General features: G+C 33.9%; 3 protein-coding genes and 1 long non-coding RNA gene across 4 annotated transcripts; 2 read left to right on the plus strand and 2 right to left on the minus strand.

Moving 5' to 3' along the window:
* Nucleotides 1-1,086: 1,086 nt before the first annotated feature.
* On the minus strand, nt 1,087-2,824 carry LOC140962376 (hydroquinone glucosyltransferase-like). The gene has a single exon (XM_073421244.1). The coding sequence runs from the start codon at nt 2,599-2,601 to the stop codon at nt 1,174-1,176; it is 1,428 nt and encodes a 475-aa protein (XP_073277345.1). The 5' UTR covers nt 2,602-2,824; the 3' UTR covers nt 1,087-1,173.
* Nucleotides 2,825-3,174: 350 nt separating this feature from the next.
* LOC140963325 (uncharacterized) lies at nt 3,175-4,681 on the plus strand. Its single transcript, XR_012172676.1, has 2 exons — nt 3,175-3,470; nt 4,435-4,681. It is a non-coding gene; the product is annotated as an uncharacterized lncRNA (long non-coding RNA).
* Nucleotides 4,682-9,592: 4,911 nt separating this feature from the next.
* Nucleotides 9,593-12,847, plus strand: LOC140962335 (exosome complex component RRP41 homolog). The gene is made up of 11 exons (XM_073421203.1): nt 9,593-9,711; nt 9,802-9,848; nt 10,019-10,079; nt 10,598-10,636; nt 10,722-10,789; nt 11,302-11,380; nt 11,483-11,519; nt 11,585-11,701; nt 11,829-11,914; nt 12,269-12,358; nt 12,439-12,847. The coding sequence occupies exons 1-11, from the start codon at nt 9,658-9,660 to the stop codon at nt 12,484-12,486; spliced, it is 726 nt and encodes a 241-aa protein (XP_073277304.1). The 5' UTR covers nt 9,593-9,657; the 3' UTR covers nt 12,487-12,847.
* Nucleotides 12,848-13,861: 1,014 nt separating this feature from the next.
* Nucleotides 13,862-18,990, minus strand: LOC140962404 (putative glucose-6-phosphate 1-epimerase). Its single transcript, XM_073421274.1, has 9 exons — nt 18,719-18,990; nt 17,618-17,712; nt 17,376-17,450; nt 15,688-15,744; nt 15,440-15,603; nt 15,237-15,371; nt 14,915-15,017; nt 14,422-14,521; nt 13,862-14,220 (listed from the first exon to the last, which is right to left on the minus strand). The coding sequence occupies exons 1-9, from the start codon at nt 18,843-18,845 to the stop codon at nt 14,012-14,014; spliced, it is 1,065 nt and encodes a 354-aa protein (XP_073277375.1). The 5' UTR covers nt 18,846-18,990; the 3' UTR covers nt 13,862-14,011.
* Between the last annotated feature and the right edge of the window lie 590 nt (nt 18,991-19,580).

Below are 19,580 nucleotides of genomic sequence, written 5' to 3' on the forward strand. Positions count from 1 at the left end.
TGAGACCGTCTCACAAGAGACCTACTCTTTTTATAATGATATTCCGATCTTTCCTATCAAATTTGAAATCACCTGTTGAATGTCTAAATGTTTTTTTTTATCAAGAAGATAAAAACAAGTATATGTATGCACAACCCCCTACTAAATTTTCTCAATACTCACACTTAATTTCCAAAAGTTTGATGTGTGAAATAAACAAACACGAAATTAAATTTTAATTGAAAATGTTAAATTCGTACAACCAACTACTACTTCCCTTTAATTTCCAATATATATTCTTTACTTTATTTTGGTGGGTACTGGTGACCGGTGAAGATGTTAAATGGGAATATAGGATTTGAGATTCCTTGCTTCGTTATCGTTGGATAATATATTTGTATATAAAGAAAATATATGTGTTTAAATGGATGTTTTTATTTTTAATTATTTAATACTTGTTGGGTTTTATTTGAATATTGTCTAAATTGTTTTTTCTTCTTCTAGAGGTCATGAATTTTTTTATTTTTATTTTTGTAATTTGGTGTATATTCATTTTTAAACAAAAAATAAAGATAATATATTGTGAAATGCATTTGATGATAATAAATAAATTGCAAATCATTTTCAATATAGTCATTCTGAATTTTTACTTTTAAAAAAAATCAACACTTGGTTATGTTTGTTTTGGATGAGTCCATGTCTATGATATTCAATAATTCAATCTAATCAAATATTTAGCTATAATGTTATATATTGATTATAAATTTTATATCAATCGAATCATATATTTATCTATGTCACATTGATTAAATTATTAAATAAAAAATCACAATCTCATTTTTAATATCTTTCTTTTGTTTATATTTATCGAGAATTGAAACGATGAAAATTATAATTCTGATTTTATTTCAAATTTAATTAATCAACTAAATTCAATTCAATTCCACATTACTCACATTTTAAAAAAAATTACACTGATCAATAAATGAATAAACAACAGAAATAGGAAAACAAAATTATAAACAAGACGAAGGAATCCATATCCAGGATTAGAACGAACTATTGCCAACAATTCTTCTATCAAAACCAGCTACACAAGAATATCCCTAAAATGCCAAGAAATCTTCCACGCACAAATTTACACATAAATCTGCTCGAGAAACGCATTGGGACTCACACCATCCAACATGATGATCAAGAGGATGCATGACTCTTCCATTTGTTAACCACTTGAGCGAGTGACTTTGTGGAAGAACCATCTTGGCTGAGCACTTTAGCCGCGGCATCTTTGAGATCCCTCATCCGATTTCGGATCCCTTTGCCCTCCTCTCCCTCCACCAGATTCTTGACCACGTTCTTTATATCGAATCGCCCCACGAGTTCATTCTCTCCAACTTCAGGCCGCAACGCCACCTTGACATCCTCGTTTAGCAACACCGCATTCATCCTCTGCTCTGCGTACAGCGGCCACGCGATCAGGGGCACCCCGCTTACGACACTCTCCAGAGTCGAGTTCCATCCGCAGTGCGACAGAAACCCGCAGATCGAACTGTGTGCCAAGATTTGAGCTTGTGGAGCCCATAATGGCATCACCAAGCCTTGATTCTTGGTCCTTTCCACGAACCCTTGTGGCAGATAAGCCAAAGGGTCACTTGTGTCCTGAATCTTGAAATACGCGGCATTAGCAGCCGTGTCGTTCGGGCATCTGATCACCCACAAAAATTTTTGCTCACTCAACTCCAGTCCTAGTGCCATTTCGATTAACTGGTCGTGTGAAAGCTTTCCCCCACTACCTAATGAGATAAACAGCACTGAATTGTTTGGCTGCTGATCCAACCATTTCAAGCATTTTGATGAATCTGGATCCTCGGATTTTGAGTTTGAACCCATTTGAACCAAAGGTCCGATGGGATGGATGGAAGGTTTTGATCCACTTCCATTTTCTTGCAGGGTTTTGATCGTAACAGGCTCCAGTTCGTTGAACGTGTTAACCATTAAACCCTCCGCCATCGAATACCTTTTCGAGTGATGCAGAATCCATCTGTAAGCTTCGTTTTTCCTGTCCTGGAGTGGGGCCACCAGTTCACTTCCATGAATGGGTACGCATCCTGGGATCTGCAACTTCTCAGACATTTCCCAGTACTCACACGACACCGATTCATCGAGCTTGGGCAAGTGCAATATAAGCGACAAAAGCATGGCGGTGGAGGGAAAGAACATATAAGGCGGGATGCCGAGTTCCGCCGCTACATCAAATCCATCTGTACCGAAAAGATCAACCACAAAAGCGGAGAATTTCTTACTATCATGCGAGGCTTTAACGGCGTCGTGAAGTGACGGGAGGGAGCGTGTGATGGTGAGTGAAATAACCGTTTCAATCCAGGTGTCCGGTCCCAAATCGTCGAAACATACAGGCGGCAGAAGAACGTATTCTATGGATGCAGGAAGATCGGAAAGAAAGGATTTCTGAGCTTTAGAGAGAGGGCCATCTGTGGGGACGAAGAAAGTGGACAGGATACCGTGTTGGCGGAAGAGGGTCTTGGAGAATTCGACTAAAGGAATAAGATGGCCCATGCCTGGGGTCGGAAGAATGGCTATGTGGGTCTTTTTTGTGTCCGCCATGGACGACAATGGAGGTACCCTCTGCAGCAAGATCGAGAAATTATTGGAAACGGAGTACTTCAACAGGTGGAGAAAACTCTATTATATAGTCGTTTTTCTTTTTTTTTTTTTTTGTTGGATTGGACGTGAACATCTATTATTTGTGGATTTGGATATACTCTTGTTCCTTGTTTGGATTTCGTTTTTTATACTTCTTTGACGACGTCAATGCATATGTCAGTACTACGTCTGCCACTCTTTTTTTAAGAGTTTGTGTCGCGTTCGAAGGACGTTAACAATTAATGCATGTGGCCTGTGGCTATTAAAATTGAAATTTGGAGGCCGACGCAATTGGAACGATGCACTTGTATGCTAGCTTTCATAAATATCTAACCCGTAAAAAAAGTTCGGTCGATGTTGGCTGTAATAACACTGCTTTGAACTAGTCGATGGATGACATGTGACAAATATTTCAATCATATTTTGGATTCGAACAAGTTGGTCAAATTTTTTTAAAAAAACGATTAACACATGGCAAAAATTGAATGATTCATAACAGTGCCCACAAAAATAGGATCGACATAACCGTAAAAAGCACTTGTATGCTAGCGATCATAATATAGTTAGGGAGACATGATATTTAGCCCGATAAGCTCGACCTGGTGAACCTCTCTGTATATGGCCCAAATAAAAATAGCCCAACCAAATGGCCCAATAACAATCACAGAAAAGCCCCAATCGCATTTACGTGCTAGACTGCTAACGAACGCTGTTGAGACGGAGTCGTGAAAATGATTTACAGAAAATGGAGTCTGCTCACTGGCCCGACTTCCATTATCGCCGGAATCGTCGGGACCGTTGTCGTCGCTGATCTCCTCTTCATCGAAAACGTAAGATTTAGAATCCATTTTTTGTTAATTTTAGTGAGTTTTTTCCCTCCATTTTTCTTTGTTTTTAATTGCTGAATCGTGATGTTTTCCTTGAGTTTCCACGAAGAAATTGCGTCTGAAGCTTTAAAATTTTCTGTTCTACACAAATCCCTACCGGATCTGAAGGATAGAATCGGAATTTCTCGAAAGGATGTGGTTTAGGTTTTTATCCCGAAATCGTAATTAATCTTGGATACGTTTTTCTGTTCTTTATTGATTGACTCATAGTGTGTAGAGAACATATTTGATTCATTTTGCCAACGTATGATCAAAGGATCAACTTCAGCTTCATGGAAAATCTAAGAAATGTTTCGATTAATCACTTCCTTGTTTGGATGATACATGTATCACCCAGAGAACAGCGTCGATCCTCCTCTCTATATATGTGTTTCAGTTACTTATATGTAGCTTTGGGTTTGCCTACCCGTCACTCCCTTGATATTTCTTGGCAGGAATAGAAAATGAATTGGTCCTATCTAAAATTTATGTGGCACATGTCTGGTTTGATGAAGAACCTTAAATTCTGTTGCAGTTTAATCATAGGTTTGCGCATGGATTGATTTATTTGATTTGGAGAAAGATTCGATTTGAGAAGGATTTAATGGACATCCACCATAATTACTATGGAAATTTGAAATTCACTTCAATTTTTTTCATTCAATCACGTCAAAATCCATCAACTCAAGCACAACATTTTGGTGCTATTTTAATATTACTGGTTTTTTTCTAACAATGACGAATCAGTTATCTTAAGCTTTTAATGTCAAGGAATTTTATGTATCCAGCATGTATCTCCCTGGTAACTTCAAATCTAATGTCACTCATTGATATCCTTTTAGGGGTCCATCCATTAAGCTGTCTGATTATTGAATTCATTTGTGGCCTTTTATTGATCTGTTTCTAGTTTTATGAAATGATTATGCAGGATTGGTTGCGCAAGACTGATCAGAAGAAGCAAGAAACATCAAGTTCTGCCAAGTAAAGACAGATGAATATGTGCTGGTTCAATGTGATACAAGTTTTTTAAGAGTTTTTGTGTTTGTTGAGTTTTTGACAAACAACAATTGAACAACAACACAATCCATGTGAATTTCATGTCTCGGTTCTTTGTGCTTTTGTACGTGGTGGAATAGACCTCACGCTTTATGAAATTAGATTTTTAATATTCCAAATTGTGTACATGCAAGTGTAGTGGAATAATTTATCAAATTACGTTTGTTTGGATTTGAAAATGGTTGACATATAAGTAAATCAACATATATGTTTGATGTATACTTAGAGCTAGCTATTTAGCACGGCGAATGTTATGCTACATCTGATGAAATGTTATAATATATACCTGATGAATTTCACATGATTCACCCATATTAGGTCATTTTATTTATTTTGATGCAAATTTTATATTAAAATAGTGTGATTTCTGAATTAAATACAACATTCATATCCAATTCATTTATTTCAAATTTTACTATCAAAAATAATATTCTTGAAATATATTTTTTATTTTATAAATATTAATTATTATATTTTATTTAATATATTTTAAATTATGAATAATGTTTATATTATATAATCAATATTATAATAAATTTAAATAATAATATTTATGTTTATAATTTAATTATATAATATAAATTAATTATATATTTATTATGAATTAATATATTAAAATTGTTTAAATTGAAAAATATGATTACAAATTCAAACGTAATACAGATACAATTTGAAATATAATAAGAATACGACTTCGAGATCGAGGGCTTGGCCCAATGGTCTCACCAGAATTACTCATGTTTTGACTCAAGTTCGAGTTTTCCACACGCCCTAAATTAGGATATAAAAAAAACGATTTCAAACACTTGAATGACTATAATTAACATAAATAAATAAATATTAAAAATTTCAATAATTAAACATTTACTTGTAAAATTAATGAATAAATATAATTAGTTTTTATGTTTAAATATATAATTATTAAATTAATAAAATAAGTATTATATTATTATTTATACATTATTAATAATTATTAAAAACAAATAATTTTATTAAAAAAATAAAAAAATTATTGAAATCCATGCGCCAAATTTGGTGCAACAAAAAAGGGAGCGTTAAAATAGTGTGAAATTTAACGTCCACTTTAGGATGAGAAATGAAGCATTGGAGATGGCCTTAGTGATAGTCTGACACATCCGGTTAATCCAATTTTGAACGCAATGCACAAATATAGAGACAAATAGTCTTGTATGTTAAATACAAATAAATCTAATTAATGTTTTGTACGATAATAGGATCAATGGTATTTTGAAAAATACAAAAAACTATATACTACAAGATTAAAATCTGTTAGCATTAACGTTTGAAAAAAAAAAATCATATGGATTTGTTCTTTATCAACGGTGTTGTGCTTTGATCAAAGGTAAGTGGAAATGAAGACTAGAGAGCGCACGTGGATAGTTATCATGAGATGTTGATGTATAGTTATTAGTTGTAACTCGGAAGATAATTTATACATTGTGAAGTAGGTTGGCAGAAAAATTGAAAATGTTGATCCAATTCAAATCTCACCTCATTTCTGTTCCGAAAAATCTCGACCCGCATTTTTTTCAACTCAATTTGTCAGGATTTTATCGTCTCGATTAATGTCGAGAAATCTCGATTAATGTCGAGAAATAGATCAAGAAAAGATCTGATTCCATTTTTTAAATATTTTTTTTATAGTTTTTTTAAAATATTATAATATTATTAACAAATTTATCATCATTTTCTGTCATTCAGAATAAATTAGACGCGTGAAAGAAATACATTGTCGAGGTCCTGAACTTTCGCTTTCGGGATATCCTATCCTCACCGGACGGGATCCAGAATATTCGGGTCTCGATATTATTGTGAATCATATCAGAGAAAAAATTTATCAATTTTTATTCGAACCAGAATTGAGTAGAGGGTTACAGGACAGGTCGACCCTATCTTACCCCTAATGTAGTGTAACAAGCCAAAAACAAAGTATTTTTTTTAAAAAAAAAAAAAGCAGCAAGAAAAACATAGCTTGAGCAAGTCCAGAACCATGGAAGAAAAAGTCAACAAGTTATCAATCAAATCATCAAAAACAAAAGTACGTGATCTAACATAAAATGCAAGTGCTCACAATTAACCTGCAAAAACTTCTAATCGCTATTTTACAACCAATCAAAAATCTAACCATGAAAAAAAAAACCCCCCAATACGGAAATTGAAAGTGATAACGCTTTGATTCTCCATCCTCAACCCCATTTTCTTTCCCCTGACACTTGCACTGTTGCACCTGTCCCTGATTAAACGTATTTTGTTCTGAAGAGGTAAAACAAGATCCAACAATACAATCAAGTAGCAAAAAATTCGACCGGATCTAGTTATATATTCCATGAAATAAGAGTAAAATCAATTGCAAATTCACACCTGCGGTGATACCACGTAAGATCCGTCAGAACACAGTGGAACGAACTGTATTCTTTCAAATTCACAGCGGTCTCCGATTCAGTTGATGCAAGGCGGGAACATGATCTTCGCAATTGTACGCCAATTTCACACATAAACATCATATTCACACAGTATACGGTTCAAGCGTACGAATTGTTCAATTCAACGCCACATTCAAAGCACGTTCCCGACCTGCACCAAGCGAACTAGAGGCAGCCACAAGTGCAAATTTTAGATACGTAATGTTGTATGCATAGCCCATAGGTAGAATGGAGAAATAAAGATCTGAGAGAAGTAGCAAGTGAGTGTGATACAGGGGTATGAAAGCAGCAGGTGGCTGCCTATATAGATGGAATTGACGGAGGATATGCAGCCACTTGTTCGTTGAATGACGGCCGATTGGGGGAACAGAGAATAAAGTGCCTGAGAATTGGTGCTGCATTTCAATTAAATTACGGGAGGCACCACTGCCCTTGGGGTACAGTTAGAGCAGATGCGACGAATGGGAGAAGACAAAGTTGTTTATTCTTCACTATCACCAAGTGGGAATAGTATAGCATCTTTTTTTTTTCCCTTAAACATCATATATACATTTCATAAATAAAATGTTGAAATATCTCGTTTCTTACAACACAATTTTCCCTCAACAAAAAGTTTTAACATATATGTTGGTCTCAGGTTGAAATAATAATACAAAAATAAAGAATAAATTGGATACAGAGATTTACGTGAAAAACCCTCGAAAAATTATTAAAGTTAAAACCACGGACAAGATGAAAAGAATTCTACTATTTCCAAAGAGAACACACATTTTCTTAATACAGAATAACAAAACACCTTACAAATATTGTAGAACTAATCACTCCAATGTTGTAAGATAAAATAAACACTCGATAATGAAATGATTTTAAAGAGCCGATATTGCATCATTCCATTGAATTTTCTCATCGATGGTCAGCCAACTATCATCAACCTTCATAAATGTTGTATTTCATAAATGTTAGATTGTTATCTGCCACCTCCATTATTTTGGCACAATTTCATTAGTTAATATTTAATCTGACATTAAGATGACGTCTTTTCAAATTTCAAACTAGTTAAAATCAAATATTAAGAAATACCATAAATTTCTCTTCATTATTTTGATCTTCTATCGAAGTCAGGATCACATCTAACATGAATATAATTATATAAACCATATACAACATGGACATGGCTTAAGAGATCTTCCAAGTGTATGTAAAATGCAACAAGAAGCCTTTATTGTATTAAATTAAATGAAGTTAACTACGCGGATCCTCCCATTTTATTAAGCTCTATCCTCTATCTAATATATTAGCATCTGGATGTAATCTTGTTTTAGAAACTCTAACTATGAACAAAATGACTTATTTAATATAATCATGCCTGCTTTCCAATATTGGAAGACTCGTACGTAATTTGAACAATGTGTTTCGGATATGACGATTTATTTGATTTTTTTATACAATTATCTTGTCGGAGATATGGCATTATATATGTAATTTCCCGGATTTTGGCAAATTGTTTTACGTAGTTCTTCGTTTACAACCTCTAAAGTCGCCCTAGAATTCAATTAAGGGAATAGATGAACATGATATGTCAATGTAGTGATGGAAAAAGGGATGAACATGTCATGTAATGTAAGTAGGGGTGAGTATCCGATCGGTTCGGTTACCGACCGAACCGAATTAGCTATAATCGAACCGAACCGAAACATTTAGTCATAACCGAACCGACCAAATTAATTTTCATAACCGATGAAAACAGAACCGAATTAAAATCGGTTAACCAAATTAACCGATTAGTTTTTTTTTTTTAAAAAAAAATTATGATTTAACTTTAATTATATATGGATTAAAAACATAAAAATTAAAAATTAAAAAATATATATAAATTGATATGGTTGATTTTAAAATTAAGGGTTGATTAGAATTAGAATTAGGGTTGATTTAAAATTAAAACATAAATAAAAATTGATAAAATAAAAATAAAAAATTATTAAATAATAGTATTTATTATATCGGTTAATTCGGTTAATCGATTTCAAAATTTTGAAAACCGTAACCGATATAACCGATTTTTTTAAATTGAAAAACAGAATTATCGAAATAACCCAACCGAATTTTCGAATTGGATCGATTCGGTTGGTTAATTCGATTTAACCGAAATCTTACTCACCCCTAAATGTGAGTGATATAGTTAGTCGACGTGTGCTTGGATTGCAGGGATCATATTGATTGATCGCATACATATGTTGGTAGCCTTACCGTTCAATATAAATTAAAAATTTTTGATAAATATTCACCATTAAATGTATTTTTGACTTTTGAGTAGTAATCCTATAGATATCATCTCACTCACCTAAATTCGATGCATACACCAAAATAGATTTTTGAGTTAGAGATTACTTACGATATTTTCCTGTTTTATATTTTATTCTTAAAAAAAATAAACATGTATCGCATTTATCAAAACTTTTTCTAAATTATGATTACGGAAAATGTTTTTTTTCTCTATATATATAATAATTAAATTATTTAATGTGATTTGGGCCGTCAACTAATCCAGGTCCATTTATATTGGGTCAAAATCTCAGTTCAGTTGAGGCCCAGCAAAATTAATCACCACCACCAGCAAGCACTCGGCCGTTCAGTCCCAACTCCGAGTCAACATGGAGTACGTAAACCCTGAAGGCCTCCGCTTAGATGGTCGCCGCCCCATGGAGGTTTCTCACCTTTTCAATATTATTTTTTGTTATTCACGAAAGATTAACTTCGTTGGTTCATGACTGAATCTATCTTCTTCGCAACCTCAGATGAGGCAGCTTCGTGCAGAAATTGGCGTAGTTTCAAAAGCTGATGGGTAATATTTCAGACCTTTAGTTACCTTGCACACGTAAACGTAGTCAAGTGTGTGTTTTTGACTCTGACTGAAGCATAAGTAAATTTGTCGCGTGGATGAGATTAATTCAACTCATTTGGGGCTGAATTCAAGTGGGTTTAGTTTAATATTAAGAATCTTTTGCTTTGCAGTTCCGCTTCTTTCGAGATGGGCAATACCAGAGTCCTAGCTGCGGTTTATGGTCCTAGAGAGGTGCATTCTTTTATCTTTATATTGAATATTTATGTTCTTATTGATTTGATTAACAACTGTTTTGCACTGGCAGGCTCTTGAAATTTTTTTTCATAATTATTTTTTGAGAGCTATGATTATTAATCCTTGACTTTGGATCATTAGTTTTTAGGGATATGCATTGTGGATTATAAATTTCTTTTGTAGATGATGCACAGAGATTAAGTGCATTTTTTGTTAAACTCAAAAAAGTACAAGCCCGTTTTGCTGTAATTTCTTGCAGAGTCTTTGTTAATTTTCGTAGCAAAAGTAAACATCTCAACATACTCTCATCGTCCGTTGAGCCCAGCTTGATGGATTTTCTTGTTTCTGTCCCTCCATTCGTGCAACAGGAAAAGTGGAAAACCAGGAGAAAAAGAGACTATTTTGTATAATGCAGCTACTTTTTTATTTCGATGTAGTTGCAAATGTGGGGTTTTACAATATTATGTTTTTTTTATTTTATGTAAACATGAAATTATCTGCCAATCATTTTTCAGGTCCAAAATAGGAGCCAACAGATCAATGATAAGGCATTGGTAATTTACCTTTGCATACGCTATTTGTATTTACAAGTTCTCTTTCTGGCCCATTGATCTTATTTTTATGTCATGCAATTTCCAGGTACGATGCGAGTATAGCATGGCTAATTTCAGTACTGGAGATAGGATGAGAAAACCAAAGGGTGATAGGTAAGCAGCTCTTCTAACTAATTTCTTGGGATGGTATAGTTACCATGAACTTTGGATTATCAAGTTTTCCCATGGTTGAATATGTGGGGAGCAGATTGCTGATTGTTATATCCATCTATAACTATTGGCATATTTATGCAATCCTTTGTCCTATAATGCTAAGATTCGTGAATGGATTTCTCTTGAAACTGATTTGAATTGTTCGTGAAGACATGAACTGAGTCAATTGTTTGTGGAGACATGATGAACTGAGTCAATTTAATTTTTCTCAACTGCAAACACAATTTCATAATTTCTTCCTAGTATTGTACCTGTTTTTTGTTAGATGGCTCTATTAAGAGGAGTGGAACTTTAAATCCACCTCCCACTGCATGTTTTGAGGGGTTTACTGTGTCAATGTAAATGGTTCATAGCTTGTAGGACTTTAAATCTGAGATCCCACCAGTGACTCAGCGACAATGAAGGGCCAGTTATCCATGTTCGTTTGGAATAAAATTTAATGTAACACGCAGGCGATCAACAGAGATATCCTTGGTTATTCGTCAGACAATGGAAGCATGCATATTGACCCACCTAATGCCTCGTTCCCAGGTTCTCTTCCTACCTAATGGGACTAGTCTGTTACCTTAAGGGCTCTTTAGTCTCTTTTTCTCTTCTATTAGAAATAAATATAATTCTACCTTACTTTTTCAGATAGATATTTTTGTTCAAGTTCTCCAAGCAGATGGAGGTAAGATGAGATGTTTTTCGATATCATTAGCAATTACCTGCATGAGCCTGACTTGTAGTCTCCAGGAACAAGATCAGCGTGCATAAATGCTGCAACCTTGGCACTTGCTGATGCTGGTATCCCAATGTGTGATCTTGTTACCTCCTGTAGTTCTGGATACCTGAACGGCACTCCTCTTCTTGGCAAGTAGACTAGCCCCTTTTCAACTTAAGTTTTCAGTCTCATGTACCACATTGTGTTTGTTAATATAATTTATGATCTTATTATATGTGGGGCATGATGATATTTAAGTGTTTTTAAATTATACAGATTTAAATTATGTGGAAGATAGTGCCGGTGGACCTGATGTTACTGTCGGCATTCTGCCAAAGATAGATAAAGTGACCCTTCTCCAGGTCATTTTTCCAGTACACAAAACTTCAGTTTTGAAAATTATTGTCATGCATTTCTGGATTATTGTAGGACTCTAATTTTTCACACTTCTACCATTTGGGAAGCAACAAGTGTCCTAACTAGAGACACGATAGAAACTTATGCTTGAGCTGGTGCACGGTTGGAACTATTTTTAGTATATCGTTAACTAGAACTTTTGGTAACATGTAATGGTGGAAAGCACTAGGTTCCTATTTACCTTACACGTGGTTTTTAATAGTCTGGATTTGACTGTATGATATTTGATACTCCATTCTTGGGTTTGTTTCTGGTTCTCATTGTCAAAATCCTTAGAGCTGTAATGTTTTTATATGCAGATGGATTCCAAATTACCAATCGATACTTTTGATAATGTCATGCAACTGGCAATTGAAGGCTGTAAAGCAGTGGCAAGTTACATTCGAGAAGTAAGGCTGTTAAGGTTTTGTTCCCTTCCTCGCCACTCATGCGATAAATCTTGCGATTTTCTATTGATTACTTTTGGCAGGTATTGTTGGAACACACCAAGGGATTAGAGTTACGCCGGGGTGTATAGCTAACAACCAACAAAAGGGTGCATATCAAACAAAGGCACCACATATTTCGAATGCATAGTTTTGTAAAAGAGGGGGGTGAATTCTGAGTTTGTTCAGTCTCTTTTAGTCAGCAATGCTTCAAAAATGGTCTGTAATGGCTTAATTATGGTGCTTTGGTCCAACTTTACCCTATCTGTGATTGCATTTAATGAGTTTTTTAAGTAAAAAATTATAAGTGATCCATTTTGCCAAAGTTGAAGCTTGGAAAACCGTAGTTCAAACTGTCAACTTCCTCTATCTTTGGATACAAGAGTGTCCTTATATGTCTTTTTCTTAATTTTTGTAGAAAAATATATTTATTTTCCATACTCTTTGTTTTAATCATTGTTCTATACTCTTTATTTTAATCATTGTTTTAGATTATCTATTTTGTTTCACCTTTTTACAAAAATCTACATCAGATAAAATTTATTAGATAACATTATATATAAAACTCGTAAACACAACCATTAGTTTTGCTTATAAAATCTATATCTAGTATGTAACTGAAAAAAGTCATTTTCAAATATGATGTTTAAACAGGAGAGGAAAAATATGAAAAGATGGTGTAGTGATTAGAAGAGAGAAACATAAAGTGAAGTAGTGTACCCTCGGTTAACAATTTATGTTTCACTAATTGGATTTAAATGCTAATTTTTTAATATTTATTGCTTAAAACCCAATATTTTTTTGACAAAAACCCAATAATATGGAAAATGTTATATGTACAAATTCAATTACAAGATGAATTACAAAATTATTCAAGTATTTTATTTAGAAAAGATTTCTAAAGTGTATTTAAGATAGTTTTGTAATTTCAAATTGATTTTATAATATGATGTGTAACTCAATCAGTACATATAGAATAACAAACTAAAAATATATACGTATTTGTTGGGAATTAGGAATATTTTGATTAATAAAAATAGTTAAATACGATTTTTAAATGATCGAAATAATATTAATAAATAAAATTCTATTTTATAATAATTAAAAAAATATTAAAGTTTATATTCAATTATTAAATAATAAAATCTAAACTACATAATTTTCGGCGACATCCAGTCCCATCCCGAAAAGGCAAAATATTTAACATAATGTTTTTAATAGATGAAAATAATTAATACGATAATATATATTAAATAAATTTAGCATTGTGCTTTAAATAATTATTTTTAAGTTGTATACAGATCATTTTTTTTTCAGGAAGGGGGTACCTGTCAGCTGGAATAACCTTCTTTTGCCCTTAGAAAGCCTCAGCAAAGTATCAAATAACCGAAAAACCAAGCCAATTATCACTCTAAATCTTCTACCAATTGTAGATCAACAAAAACAAGCTTTTTCTAAAGAACCATCTTCTTGCAATGTACTCGAGAACTCACTAAAATGGTAGCATGCAACAAAATAAAATAATTCGGTTTCATGGTTTGATTACTGCATCTAAAGACTGTACCAGAAAGTTGTCTGTAACACAACATGGGTACGTTTAATTTTGTCCCAAGAACATCAGAAGACTTTCAGACGGGGATGGATATTATCTGTGCAAAAGCTAGAAGGTATAGCTGCAAGTTCTACCTGACCAGTCCATTCCTCTCCCGGTTTCAGGGTAACGCCCGTCTCTATTGCTGCTCCGTCAATACAGAGCATCTGTTTGTAATCTGAATCGCCAAAATCCGCCATTGCTTTTGATTTTTTGTCCCATGGATTCCACAAAACTGTACCAAGGATAGATAATTAGTGACACGAGTTTAGATGTCGGTAATTCAAGAGAAAACTGAAAATGGATTCTTTTTTGGCAGATGCTATGGTTTTGAATGAAACTTGAAATTCCAAAACATGCTATTTTGGCCGTGTTGTGATCCTTTCAGCATGAAATTTGATAAAGTCCATACTTCTAACGCTAAGTTGCTTCTTACCAACATCTGGTAGCCCTTCCTTTCTCACTACATATGTGCGCTTTTTCTCATGATCAAGAACAGCAACACAGGGTGCAGAGCTGAGATAGACACGATCCACCTATGAACAAGAGAAGATTCGATGAGATAAAGTGCAGAACATGGCCATTAGATGCTATTCATAAGTTTAATAAAATTAAATTAAAATGATATAGCAAATCAGATATTCATCCAGATGTAAGAATATAAACAGATACATGCACTTCGTTGGCCCATCACATCAAATCGACCACACTGAGTCTATTGTTTGTATTTAAATCAAATTCCATTATTTTGAACAGTACAACAGTCCAAAGCTCCAAGCACAACTTCTCAATTAGTGTGCCACATAGACAGCCATCCAAGACTTGCTCGGCAACCGCTATTGCCCAACTATCCTACTCTCAATATCATACCAACTTATAATTAATGAGAACTAGACCCATTACCTTAGATTCTATGTGCACAAGATTACCTCAGATTCAAAGGTTATGGCGTCTCCTTGTTCTGTAAAGCGTTCTCTCTTGCAAAGATTATCAAGGTAGTCCAGTGTTTCTAAACCTTCAATCCTCACTTCACTGTGAATGACAATTCAAGATACAAGCACACGAAGCATAAAATCTTACAGATTAAAATAAAGATCGATCTTGATTCGTTACAAAGTAGCGATTACTAATTATTTCATGTTTAGAATTTTTTAAATCAAAATGAAGATAATGGAAGCCTAATCAATAGTAAAAGATGTGAAAGAATTATTTAAACATTTGCCGAATGATAAAAACAATGAAAATGTATACCTTATGTCAGAAACAGATAAATATGTATGATAGGCAAACGAGAAGTTGAAAGGTTTCCCATTTATGTTCCTGATTCGAGATACCAGCGTCAGGTTCCCGTCCAACGCCAGAGAAACTTGAAGACGGAATTCGAAGCTGATAAAGCATTGAATGATTCAAAATGCCATAGTTATTTATGATTAAAGCAAAACCAAAAATTTTACCTATGAGGCCAATACTTCAAATCTTCTTCAGCTGGTTTGAGCATCAAGTCAACGTAGGATTTACCACGAGAATCATTTAAGCGCATAGGTGGAGGGTTCTCATCAATTTTCCACATTCTTTTCCGGGCAAATCCATGTTGATCAAGTGCATCACAGTTCCCAAACTGCAGTGTGGCAGGATAGATGCATTAATAGGGTGCACTTAAATCTTGGATTATATAAACACACAAAATTAACCAATGGTGCACCTGGGGAAAACAAGCAGAGATTCCTCCTCGCACCGTTTTTGGAACCTTAAAGTTGGCCTACAGAGCCAATTTAAAAGGAATGGTGATGTCATAACAAATTATGTTTCAAAAAGAGCATGAAAGGCTACAGAGTACAAATTCTATTTGTTATTACCAGCCAAATCTTTAAGAAGATGGAGAAACTATCACTCGCACAAAAGCAAAAACAAAGATTTTTCATCAGTTCAAGTTATAATTCATTAGGTAAGCAGGTAATTAGCACAGCCATTTCAATGGCTGAAAGTGAGAAGTACCGTATTTAACAGCAGGAATCACAAAAAAGCAGCAATACTATGAAGTATATTAGTAATTCGTGGACTGAACATCCACCATTATACCGAAAGTTGTAGGTTGCAGTAAATGTGCAACTTAACTATTATAACTATACACAAACCTAATTGCCACATTTCGATCCACGTAGACAGCCTCATAGAATAATATTGGCAATTTTTGCTCCGAAACAGTATCCTAATGTTACTTGCACCAGATTGTAATCCACGAGACTAGAATAGTGTTTTGTCTATGATGTTATTAGCAGAACTGTATGTTGTCATTGTACCAGAAGTTATAACCATCGGTAAGAGCACACAGCCAAATGTTTCAAACCATATAGCAGCCCAAAATGCAAGCAATACACAAGAGTAGAGGCAATTATTGCTTCTTAACAATTGGTTTCAAATAGCTACAGAGAAGGAACCACCCACCAAAACAAGCAATGCACACAATCCTTAAATGTTCCAATTATTATGATGACAAGTCTTGTCATATTAAGTACAAAAAATAGGGAACATACATCTACTAGCGAATAAGTGAGGGTTTCTGTTTTGCATTTCATAAAGGCAAAAATCTATAGCAAGATCACTTCATTGAGAATGATTAAATGTATCATAACTCTTTTATTTTGGCCGTCTTAATCGTATAGAATAGTTTACCAAAGAGGTAAAGTCCCTCTTCGAGATGTCGAGCAGTTCATACTTGAAAATTCCAAAGAAATGTCCGTGTTAATGCAACATAGTGAATAAAGATAAATAGGAAATATCAAAGTAAATGAATTGTAGTCTTACTACGTCACATGGCTCCAACCATACCAGTCGCTGACAAATAGTAGAGTTATGTTGTACCATAAAGATAAAAGCATTTGGCTATGGCTTTAACCAACTTTGCTCAAATAATTCACTTCCAATAGACCTCATCTGTGGTATTAAATAAATGGGAGTTTCCAGAATTTCACTAAGAATAAAACAATCCTAAATAGTCTACAGTGGTTGTACACACAGAATGGCAGAACAAATTTAACTCAACACTTCGACTCTGCTTTCTAGACTTCTAGTTACAACATAAATGTTAGTTTGCAATGGCAAGAGATGTCATCCGATTTTCTCCATTAATGTAGTTGAACTCGCAACTAAGTTCTCGAATATATGACATATATTTAGGTATTAATATTGAACTAGCTAACCTTGTTTTCATTGAACATTCAATTCATAATCCACAAAATGAACATCATTCAGGAAATTTTACTCCATTAGCCAAGATTTACTTTGGTGCAAATATCTGGCCACTAATGGAAGATTCTACACGTAAAACCTCAATAACGAATGGATAAATGTTCTCAAATGTGTTAATGATTATTAGGACAGAAACCCCACCTTGCTACTGTTGAATAGAAATTCTTCACCTCTATGATTCCTCCATGAGATAACTTGTCCTCCATGTAAATTTACCTGGATGATTAAAAAATATACAATTACAAGAGCTCCAATCAAACAGCACACAACATCTACAAAAATTATCCTCATAATTAAATAACACAACTAAAGATTATATCAAATCATCAATTTCCATAATCACAAAACGCTACTTAGAAACCGGATCTACAATGGAATCTTACACGTGCCGATGCCCCTCGAGGGTTCCAAAGCACGACCTGCTCAAATCCATTCACGTCCTTTGTCAAATGAAATGGTGCTCTGTTGTCCCAAAGCCCTGCAGAGTGCCCCATTCTTTGAAGCAAACGAATGAACAAAAATGTCTATGTATCTCCAGTCTCCAAGTCGATGCAAAAGCAGAAATAAATTCCTCGGTACTAGTAGTGCTTCCGCCCAAGAATGAGGGACAAGTGTCACTATGACAGCTAATTATGCGAACTAACGCCAACGCTTTTCTTGTGCATGCTTATGAGGCAAATTTAAAACTAGCATTTCGAGAATTCCATTGCTGCCCTCACACTACCATAAATTTGAAAAATCCTATACTCAAAGTCTCTTGAATATGAAATAAGATAGATCCCATCACTAAAGCTACCTTAGGATTCTAATAATACAGAGCATTAGAACAAATCCCAGAAACCTTAACATCGAACTGAAATCCAAAGGAAAACTCATTATAGACCTTCTACCCAAATTCTATGGCAAGCCCACGAAGGCTTCATGATCATATTAACAAATAAAATGCACTACTCTGAATAGTTGTGCAAGAACTTGAGAAACTGTTGAAAACTACAGAAAATAATAAAACCCCAATCTAAATTAAACCTGAATGACAAGATTAAAAAAGAAATTAGCAAGAAAACTTTCAGCAGTCAATAAAATTCTCCGCAGTCATTATGGTTTCATCTAAACCCCAAGTGAATACAATAAACGTTGAAGTAACAATGCCATAAAGTTTGGAACTTTTTCACCAAGCATTTCGATTCCAGAGAACCCATTTCGAGAAAACAGCAAATAATCAATAAATGCAAAAAATAATCATAAAAACGTGAACTTTTACGCAATACACAACATAAAACTGGAGTGCGATACAATCCTGGAGTTAATTAAGCATTAATTACCGCAGTTAAGTGATAAAAGAAACCATAACCAGGGCAAACTTCTAAGAAGAAGGGGATTAAGAACACGGGATAGCCTAAATAAAATCCAAACAATGAAACATTCATGTTCAGAAACAAAAGTAGCTTTTAGAGAAGAAGAAGAAAGCGTATGGTGGTACGTACACGTAGTCGTACAAACGGTCGAGTAGAAATGTGCTAAAAATGCCCACTGATTTAACGTTAAAGATTTACAAATCTGCTCCATGCTGTCAGTCCCACCAGCATGGCAGCAAAAGGGAATCAAGAACATAATTTTTAATAGATAAAAAATTTATTGATTCTCAAGATTAACATTTAGGGAGTTTGTCATCCTCGACTTCATTCTCCCACTCGTCAATATCTTCGTCGCAGTTTCGAGTTTTTTCATGTTCGTTGCAAATTATTTTGAGAATTTAAAAAAAATTTCAGAACCTGAAAAAACTGGAGATCTTCGTCCCCGTTTCGAATTTGATCTCATGAAGAATATTATCATCCCTATTGATACTGTGCTCCAAGACATTTTCTTTTAATCGACATAAAATTTTTTTTGATAAACTGTTATAAAATTTTTTAAATATGACAATACAATATTTTGTTAAGAAAAGTCCATCAATAAAACTCAGAATTCATTATGCTAAGTTTTTGAAAATTAAAACGAAAAACTGTGATTTTTTGAAAATTAAAACAAAAAACTGTAATGAAAGTGTACCTGAAACTATAATTCTTAAATCTTTGGAACGAGTTTTTGATATATCATATCTACGCATTCTTACTTTTAAATAATGTTTCAGTTTCTCTTCTTATATATTTCTAATAATTATATTAAAGTAGATAACGTGACGATAACTCTTATATAGATAAAGTTTTTAATTATCAACTGATATTTTTGTTTTAGTCATCATACAAACAACATAAATTATACCTCACAATACATTAAAGTTCATTGCCCAAAATTAGCTCTTTACAACACATAATTATTTGAGTGATGCTACATGTACATCCATAT

This window comes from Primulina huaijiensis, chromosome 17, assembly GCF_012295235.1.
Source record: "Primulina huaijiensis isolate GDHJ02 chromosome 17, ASM1229523v2, whole genome shotgun sequence".
NCBI classification, from domain to species: Eukaryota; Viridiplantae; Streptophyta; class Magnoliopsida; order Lamiales; family Gesneriaceae; genus Primulina; species Primulina huaijiensis.

Bases quoted from the DNA above. Each gene is read 5' to 3' on its own strand.
- LOC140962335 (XM_073421203.1), top strand. From the start codon at position 9,658: ATGGAGTACGTAAACCCTGAAGGCCTCCGCTTAGATGGTCGCCGCCCC. The intron at 9,849-10,018 runs GTAATATTTCAG...TTTGCTTTGCAG, and splicing joins GTAGTTTCAAAAGCTGATGG to TTCCGCTTCTTTCGAGATGG. The intron at 10,080-10,597 runs GTGCATTCTTTT...ATCATTTTTCAG, and splicing joins CGGTTTATGGTCCTAGAGAG to GTCCAAAATAGGAGCCAACA.
- LOC140962404 (XM_073421274.1), bottom strand. From the start codon at position 18,845: ATGTTCTTGATTCCCTTTTGCTGCCATGCTGGTGGGACTGACAGCATG. The intron at 15,604-15,687 runs GTGCACCATTGG...GCCACACTGCAG, and splicing joins TCTCTGCTTGTTTTCCCCAG to TTTGGGAACTGTGATGCACT. The intron at 14,522-14,914 runs GTAATCTTGTGC...TCTTGTTCATAG, and splicing joins CCATAACCTTTGAATCTGAG to GTGGATCGTGTCTATCTCAG.
- LOC140962376 (XM_073421244.1), bottom strand. From the start codon at position 2,601: ATGGCGGACACAAAAAAGACCCACATAGCCATTCTTCCGACCCCAGGC.